This window comes from Saprolegnia parasitica, assembly GCF_000151545.1.
Source record: "Saprolegnia parasitica CBS 223.65 unplaced genomic scaffold supercont2.59, whole genome shotgun sequence".
Classification (NCBI taxonomy): Eukaryota; Oomycota; class Saprolegniomycetes; order Saprolegniales; family Saprolegniaceae; genus Saprolegnia; species Saprolegnia parasitica.
Genome location: NW_012156453.1, coordinates 190,444 through 199,505, shown reverse-complemented (window position 1 = coordinate 199,505; position 9,062 = coordinate 190,444). Strand labels below are relative to the sequence as shown.

Below are 9,062 nucleotides of genomic sequence, written 5' to 3'. Positions count from 1 at the left end.
GGCACTGGGCGTCGAGGCACTCGCCGCGCACCTCGTCGATGGTCGCAGTCGTCGGTGGTGGCGCCACAAACGATGGGGTGGTGGTGGCGGCGCATGGTACACGGGGCTTGGCGCTGCGTACTCGTAGTACGTCAGCTCGGGTTTCTGAAGTAGCCACGAGGCCGGCGGGAGGCGCGGGCGGTGGGCGAGCGGTGACGCGTAGCTCGGCTCGTAGTGCGGGAAGGGCGGCTGAAGCGCGTGCACGGTCGAAGTCGTCTCGTGGCGGGGCGTCGTGAAGACGGGCGACCGCTCGTCATGGTATGGAAAGGGTGCGAGCGGTGTTAGCGGCCGCGACTGCTTCATCTGCTGAGCGATCGACGGCGACAACGTCGACGTGAGCGGCGGCAGGAGCATCGGTCGGCCAAAGGCCGGTGGTGCGGCCAGCGTCATTCGTTCGTGGCGGCGAAATGCGAAATGATCGCCGGTCCCCACCACTGGGTCATCATCGCACGTCTCAGTATGCTCCTGTTTACGTAGCGGCGGGCGGTGTGGCCGGAATTCCTCTAATCAAGTACATATACCGTGGGATGATACGCCAATGCTCTCGTGCTATCGCGTGATAATGTACTTGGTTCGTGCAATGGGTCACAATTGACATCAGAACGTTGGGTAGAGAAGAAGGGCGCGCGATATGTCCCTACAACGAACCGATGGATTAAAATATCTCATTTTAATTGCCGCCGCTGCTGTCGACCATGCAATTTTATTGCGAGAGGTGTTGAGTTGCATATTAATATTTCGAATCACGTGCGTAGACAGGTCGCCCTAACCACGACCACCTGGTCCCGCCTGTAGGCGCAACTCAGCTGGCGCTGTAATATACTCGATGACTCGGCCCATTGTCCTCGCAGTTACGAGCCCTCGCGCGCAACTTTAGCAGCAATTGACGACCAAAGACTGACGCCCAAAACCTCGACCTTGAAACCCTTGCCCTCCTCTCGCGGAGAATGCCAGTTGCCGGTTCGAGGAGGTCGACTGTCTCTACCTGGCCCTACATCTCGGACGGCGCGTCTAAAGTTCTGACACGACGGTTCGCGATCCATCGCCGTGTCATGCAAACAGCAAGATTCCATTATCGCGTCGTCGTGGTAGGCTTGGCAACTACGCCAGCAACGAGCCAACCTTGTGGGCGAGGACCGTGTGCAGCGCGTTGCGCACGTCCTTGTCGTTGGTCTTGATGAGGTCGATGAGCAGCGGGTACAGCCACTGGACGTGGCGCTTCCACTCGTCCGTCGGCCACCCTTCGAGCGCGACAAGAATGTCGACGACCGCCGGCACGTAGCTAATGGACCGCCACTGCTCGTCGAGCGTCACGTCCGTCGTCTCGGTGCCGTGCTCGGCGCTGCTGCTGTTGTGCCGGCTCCATTGCAGGTACTCGCACAGCACACGCTTGACCAAACTACATTGGACGTATCCATCCAGATTCTTTTAGAGGTTCGGACGACGACGTACTCTGTCATTTGACGGCGTGCGTCCGTTTTCTTGGCCTCGTCATTGGTGTGCGCGAGGAGGCTGAACAGCACCTTGAGGTACTCGCGCTTCCCGTTCAGCTCTTGGGGTAGCAAGTTGGACTTGAGGTCCGCCTCGGGCTTGGCCATCGGGTAGACCCATCCCGCGCGCGTCAGCGTCGTGCGCACGTCCATGCGGTCGTTCACCTTGCGCGCAAAGACGTAGCTCTCGCGCAGGCTCTGCAGGAGCGCGTCAAAGTGGCCGTCCGAGACCGCGAGGCCGGCCGGGAGCTTGCTCGAGAGCACGTGGCCGATCGCGACCTGCAGCGAGAGGTGCACGAGGAGGTGGTTCTTGCTCGGATACCCCGTCGCCGGGCGCGCTTCCTCCGTGCGCGGGAGCGAGTGAAACTTGAAGTGCAGCGCAGCGAGGACGCTCGGATACATGGAAATGAACGTTGGCGGGTACGTCTCTTTGCGCGACCGCGGCGAAAACAAGATGGGCGCGGTCGCCCGGGGCGACGCAATGGCCGGCGCATCCGCCAGCACCCTACATACCATCATCCTCTTGGACCATGCATCATGTAGCGTCGTCATATCGTACCACGTGGGCTGCGTGAGCTGCATCACATGGCGAAGCTCGTCGGCAATGAGGCCCCAGACGTTTTCGGGAAACTTGCTGCCGTGCGTGACGAGAAGCGTCTCGAGCGTCGACGCGTCGAGGCGGCCGCGCACGCCAGATCTGCAATAGACAATCCATCCTGTGGTGCATCGAAATATGGACTACCTGCTTCCGACTCGTCGACCATGCACGCCGAAAGCGCAAAGAGCAGCTCGGGGAGAAAGCCGATCGCGTCGTAATAGACGCCAAAGAGGTGGGCGACCTTGAGCAGCGCCATCTTGCTCGTGCTCGTGGCCGCGCTGCCCTTTGCATCCGGCCACGTCGACTCGAGCACGCGAATGTCGCCAATCTAGTCACGCCTCTTGTGTATGTCCCAACGCCAAGATAGTATCGTGTACGAGCGGAATCAAAACGCCCTTGAAGACAATGCTCCAGAGACCCGGCGAGAGCTTCGGGCCATGTCGGTGCAGAGAGCTAAAGAGTGTATCGAGTGCCATCACGCGCACGGTGACGCGCTTGTCGCAGCTGAGCGTCGAAAGCGCCGTCAAGATGGGCCACCTACCGAGACCGTCGCATACTATTGCCGTCGATAGTTTGAACTAACCAAAGACGCGTGTGCAGCTGCGAGTCCGTGTAGATGGCCGTGACGGGTGTCACGCGCGGCGACATGGGCGCGTCGCTCACGAGGTCGTCGGCCGATTCTTCCTTTTGGTACCGGATCGCGTCCTCGTTGGCGCTATTGAGCACGTGCGTGCGCAGCGCGAGCTGCGATCGGAACGTCGTGCGCTTGGCTGGCGAGTCGGTGTGCACTTGTTCGATGACGTGGCCGGTCGCGAGCTGCGTGAGGCACACTTCCAGCACGTGGATGGCTTCCTTCGCCATCTTGGTCAAGTTGCTATTGGCCGCCACATCCGACGCTTCTTCGACGCCGCAGACGGCAAACGCCAGCAAACATTCGATCGCGTCCACAAAGACCGAGACCTAGCCGTGCTTCGTCGTAAACGATTGGAGGATAGGGATGCGTACGACGCGGTCGAAATGTGTCTCGAGAATCATCTTGGAGATCGCAAAGCCCATTTGTACAATGCGGTCGTCGCCGTCGAGGTGGTCGTACGTCTCGGCCGCGACGCGGAGGACGCCCCAGATCGTCTTCCAGCCCGACTTGATGTTGCGGACACGGCCCAGAATCATGTTTTGCACGCAGCTACACCACGCGTCGTAGACCGCATGAGCTATAACTATATTGCGTACCTCAGCACGAGTTCGCGGATCTCCATCGACATGGCGTTGGCCATGATGATCTCGAACGGCGTTAAAAAGAGGCGCTGAAAGTTAAAGTCCCGGAGCTCGTCCTTCTCGAGAAACTTCATGCTGAGCTGCTTGAGCGAGTCGATCGCGTACATGGCGATGCTCAGATTGTCGTCGCAGCCAATGGCTGTAAAGTGGCGCGAGAGCACTACGAGAAACCCCATGAGCACTCGGATCTGGTTGCTGCGGCCTCTTACCCTTCCACATGGCAGCCCACACGACGCGGGACCGAGCGTGCATGTTCATGTCCGCGACTTCGACAAGCTTTTGGAGCGAAAAGACACGGGGCGCCGCGCTTTGGTTCATATCGCGCGAGCTCAAGACCTATGGGATATCTCCCTCTGAGACCGATACGTTCAAGGACGACGGATAACGTACGCGGCCAGAGACACCGGCACACTCGGTGAGCGAGACGACGCAGAGCTGCAAGAGAAATTCTTGGATCGCGGCGTTGCTCAAGTGCACGCTCGAGCTAAAGACGCGGTCGACTTGAAGCGGGTCGATCTCGGCCGTGACGCGCGCCGCGTTCTCCTCCTCGAGCGCCGCGTGCGAGATAAGGAGGTCTTCGAACGTCGACGGCGACGGCGACGGCGCGCCTGCCACCCCGAGCACGCCGTTGGCCACACTGCCCCGTGCAAAGAGCTTGAACGAGCCGCCGACTAGACACGTCGAGTTGGAGATACCCATGTATAAAATAGCGTGGCGTACGTCCAGGGGTCGCGAGGCTGGGCGTTGGTGTCGTCGTCTGCTTGAAGAAATGCGGGTCGGTGCCCGCGCCTTCGGCCACCGCTTGGAGCCGCGAGAGGTGCGAGAGGCATTGCAAAATCTCACGCTACACACGGTCCGTATGCGCATCCATATGTGCGAGGCAGCACGTACCCAGGCATCCCCGAGATGGTTGCCTTCCTTGACAGCGACAGCGACCACCGCCTTGATCGCCTCGACGTGCTTGGCTTTGATTTCGCGCGAGTTGGACGTCGAGAGACCCGTAAACTTGGACAGAATCGACACGAACGCGTCACGCTCCGACGGCATGTTGAGCCTACGCGACGGTATGGACATGTCGGAATAGTAGTTCAAGTGCAGTACCGAGAGCTGAGGTGGATCGCGTGCTTGAAGCTGTCGAGGCACAAGGCAACCGCGCTCGCTTGGTCGCACGTCTCGAAAATGACGCTGCAGCACGCCAAGAGCGGCGCCCACACAATCTCAAACATCGGGCGGACGTACGACACTTCGGTTTGCTCCGTAATGAGCTGAAAGCCCGCGGGTTGCATCTTGTTGCTGCCGCTGCCGTTGCGCGGCGTCGCGCGGCGTCGACGCGGGAATGCGGCGCTTGAAAATGGCTTCCGACTGCTTGACCATGGCCTCGCGTTCCTTCCCGTACGCTTCGCGGCGCTGCTTGTCGGTCGACTGGACGTTGCCGTTTTGAGGCGTAAACTTCTTTTGCAGATCGAGGTCCTCCTTGAGCGAAATCGGCGTTTCCTTGATGCGGTCGTAGATGCCACTGAGAAACTCGGGCGGAAGGTCTTCGCCGTTGTTGATGCCGCGGTTGTTGCCGATGAATTGGTGCTTCTTCATCTTCTTCTCTTCCACGACGGACGGATTGTGCAGATCCTAGCATCGATAAGATCCCACGGATAAAAAAGCAGGTCAAGCTGGAGGCTCCACCGTACCGTCTGGAGCATAATGATCGAGAAACTCAAAATGAACGCCGTGTCCGCCGACGTAAAGACACCTGGATTGTGGTAGCAAAACCGCTCGGCAAACTTTTCCATCATCCGATCGATCTTCTGCGACTCGCCGGGAAGGCGAAAGCCGGCGAGAAAATGACGGATCGCCACGTCAATCTCCATGCCCCTATATCCATATACCATCACTATCCATATATCGATATCCATTGCACAAGTATCCGACGGACCCGAAATCCATCACGTCGACGAATTCGTGGAGCACTTTGAGACAAAACCCGTTCTGGTACTGCACTTCTTTCCCGAGGTAGTCGCCGACCATCGTCTTGTCCAAGCGCGCGTTGTGCTCGTGGATGAACCGGGCCACGTCTTTTGGCGCGTTTTCCATGTGACCGCGCGCGACGAGGAACTTGATGCCGTCGGTGGGTTTCAGATTGAACTTGAGAATGCCTTCGGCGAGCTCTTCCTGGAGCTTCTTCTTGCGGTCAAACGCTTCGACAGGCGACAAGTGGTGCGGCGTGCTGGGTGCGTGTACCGGCGCCGGTTTCTCGCCACCAGTGGCTTCGTCGTCGTCCGAGTCATCGCCTACACATGCCATAATGAGCATGCAAACCCATTATGCGAATATCGGCATACGTGCTTCGAGCGCTTCCTTCTCCTTCTTGTCTAGGGCGGTGAAATTGGCCGACTTTTTAAGCGACGCGACCGTCGCGGTCAAGCAGTCGAGGCCCTTGATGACGAGCATCGTCTCGGGCAAGATCGCGCCACGGACTTTTTGGTTGGCGCCGTTGGCCGTCGCGCCCGGTGCGTCCTTCTTGCCCTTGGCGATCTTTGAAATCGCATTCACGATGCGCTTAAAGAGATCCATCGAGTTCCAATCGCAGTCGTAGTTGAGAAAGATCTCGCCGAGAATCGAGCCGTCGGCGCAGATTTGCTTGAGCACTTCGAGCACGAGCAGCTTGTGGTCCAAGCTCGAATTCTCGCTTTCGAGAATCCCAAGAAAGATGTTGGTGATGAACACCTCAATCTCGGCCTTGAGGTGCGCCTTGAAATGCGCAATGAGCTCGACAAAGACGCGGAGACTCAGCTCGACGATCTGCGTGTAGTTGGACGTGCAGTTCTGCAACAGCGAGACGCAGAGGTACTGCCGCACGAGCTGGAGAAACTTGTCGCTGCTCCGGAACGCCGGGCCGCTGTGGTTGAGGATTGAGAGGAGCAGGTCGAGGGACACGAGCTTGCTCTGGAACGCAAACGGGTCGTCCGCACCTTGGTTCGGGCCCGCGCTTGTCATGCTCGTCGACGCCCCTGATGCGGCGTCTTCGGCCAGCGACCGCATCGAGATGCGGCAGAGCGACCGGAAAAGCAAGAACGCATCCTTCTGGAACGAAGAGGTAAAGGCGTTCGAGGCGGGCATCGCCGGTGTCTTGGACGCAGCAGCGTCGTCGTCGTCGATCACCAGTGCTTCGAGGCCGAGCGGAGGCGCCTTCATTGGCGTTTCGTGGTACTCGATCTGCAGGCAGCGCATGACATCTGTGCGTTTCGTATAAGAGCCACGTCATGGAGATAATAGGGCGGTGTGGCGTACCGGGGTACATGGGCTGGCTGGCCGACGCGACAAAGAGCTTGTCCATGCTAGACGACGACTCGCTGCGCTGCGTCGCAATGCCAGCATCGTTGGTCTCACGCGGCTTGGTCTCGCACGGCTTGGCCGCCCGCGCGGCTTCCTCTTCGGCCAACTCCATACGCTGGAAGACAACGCTGACCATTTGCTGCAGCGTGGCCTTGGCAACTGTCTGGTTCATCGTGTTTTTGCTCACGAGGTGGATGTGGTAGCACGCGCGAACCGACTTGAGGAGCGAGTGCTCGTGGACCTCGCACTTCTGGCTCGTGACGGCTTGCAGCACGGCCTTGAGCACTTGGAGCTGGACCTCTTCGTCGTGGTGGTCGTTGCAGCTGCAAATCGCAGTCACGACCGCGTCCATGAGCGTGACCTTGGCGTTCGCGTCGTCAGTCTCCTTGTCTTTGGCGGCGCCCATGGGCAGCTTCTCGGCAATCGACGGCGTCACGTTCCCGCTGCCGCGGAGGTACCCGTACGAGATGAGCTTCTCGATGCAGTCGAGCGCCTGCGACGCCTGCTTGGGCTGGCGCCCCAGGATCGCAAGGAGGAGCGGCCAGAAGACCTCGGCCTCCTCGAGGTGGCTCGGGCCCGCGCTCTTGGCCGACGCGATCTTGGTCAGGATCGCGTCGCAGGCCTCGCGCAGGTCGCGCTGGCTGCGGCCCGTGAGCTTGCGGATCTTGGTCAACGAGCGCTCCACAAGCGTGTCCATCGTCGTCGGCTGTCACGCGACGTCGAGTAGGGCTAGACTTGGATTTTGTATGTGGTCGAAACCCACGGTAACAACCGTTTCAGAAAATACTGTTTCTTTTAATACACTTCCACACTGCATCCATGAAATCATGTATTGATAGAGGTTTCCCCCCTCTTGCATGCACCGTTGCAATGGCGACGGTGGTAGTACTATGGCCCGTGCTCTTCAATGATAAGAGCCCCATCGCTACAGTTGACTCGCGTGTGTATTGACGTGGCTGCGAGGCGGCTCTCGTGATTGGAACGTGCGTCTGCGCCCTGTCGTTGAGGCATCACTGGCTGTCTCTCGAGTCATCCAGGAACTTTGAGCAGCCACAAATGGGTGTTAAGAATCCGACTTGACTTGTTGTCAATCAAAATAGATTAATGTGGACTCCCAATAAATCGAAATAGCCTGGTGCGTCCTGTGATGGCGCCGTTCGCGTTGATCCGCATCGGCTTCTTGGCGCTTTCTGATTGGTCCAATTCGGATCTTGAAGAGCCATTTTCGACCCCACATTTACGCCATCGATCCATTGCTATTTGCCATCGGGCTGCGGCCCACGTTGATTCTGCTTTCATTAGCAAGTCGTCCAAAAAACAATCTTGATGAAAAAAGAGGTATGAGCCCGGCAGAACAGATCTCCTACTGCTGGTATTTGTGTGGAAGTCGTGGCGTCGCTGATTGGGTACAGTACACTTTCACGGGTATCCGAGTGACCGCATTGCGATTGTCGGCTGCGGTGGTGGTAATTGCCTGGCTCTGGTCGATCTTGTGGCACTTTCCGCTCGACTTGATCAAGTTGGCGGTCAACTATGTCCTCATGACACGCACGTACAGGTCGACGGCCTTTGACTCGCGCATCAACGCACCCGACCATGGCGCACGAGCCGCATCCGCACCGAGCGCGCCCTATTCGCGAGCACAAGTTACTACATGAGGCGTGTCTGTCGTGCATACGTTTCGTGTTGAATAACTACGATGATATTATTTGACGTGGCACTACCGTAGGCACGCAAGCGTGTCAAGGCAAAATACTAGTCAAGGCTAAACAAGACCCTACCCAGCCAGTGCTACCCAGCTATTTGTCTGCGTCCTGGACTATGCGCAAATCCCATCCAGGCGCAGGTTGTCGGCAAGACGTGCGTGGCGTACGTCTTGGAGACAACCTGCGCCTGGATGGGATTGGCGCCTAATCCAGGACGCAGACTTGCGAGTGGCATGTAGTTGGGGGTGCTTGATGATGGTGCGGACTGTGGATCGGCAAGATTTCCTGCGTTGAGAATGTGCCGTGTGTTGGAGGAGGGACGATTACCTTGGCGCTGCGTCTTTTTCTGGGCTGCTGCGCGGGTCCGCTTCTCGCTCGGCTTCTGCTCAGCGCGCGCCTTGCGCTCGTTCGATGCTTGCTTGCTGTTTAAATGTAGACTAGCCTCGTTACACCAACTTCAGTAGCAAGACCGGCCCGTCAATGCACATCACGAGCGACATGACGGCCTGTCAAAACGCATCAATGAATGGTTGCGAGCTGTCCAATCATATTACGCAAGCAACAACATTTTAACCAATCCGAAACAGACATATAATCCCGGGTATCCAGGAGGTTCGGTTCCTA

The 9,062-nt window shown here is 58.3% G+C and overlaps 1 protein-coding gene across 1 annotated transcript; it reads right to left on the bottom strand.

Annotated features, from left to right (window-relative positions):
• Positions 1–1,140: 1,140 nt before the first annotated feature.
• Positions 1,141–7,467, bottom strand: SPRG_10713 (hypothetical protein; the record flags this gene model as incomplete). Its single annotated transcript, XM_012349946.1, has 17 exons — positions 6,688–7,467; positions 5,739–6,632; positions 5,333–5,687; positions 5,088–5,271; positions 4,748–5,028; positions 4,504–4,701; positions 4,294–4,456; positions 4,123–4,246; positions 3,793–4,073; positions 3,612–3,738; positions 3,358–3,562; positions 3,133–3,310; positions 2,711–3,087; positions 2,505–2,664; positions 2,283–2,455; positions 1,492–2,226; positions 1,141–1,438 (listed from the first exon to the last, which is right to left on the bottom strand). Exons 1-17 carry the CDS (start codon positions 7,427–7,429, stop codon positions 1,141–1,143), a joined length of 5,475 nt encoding a protein of 1,824 aa, XP_012205336.1. The 5' UTR covers positions 7,430–7,467.
• Between the last annotated feature and the right edge of the window lie 1,595 nt (positions 7,468–9,062).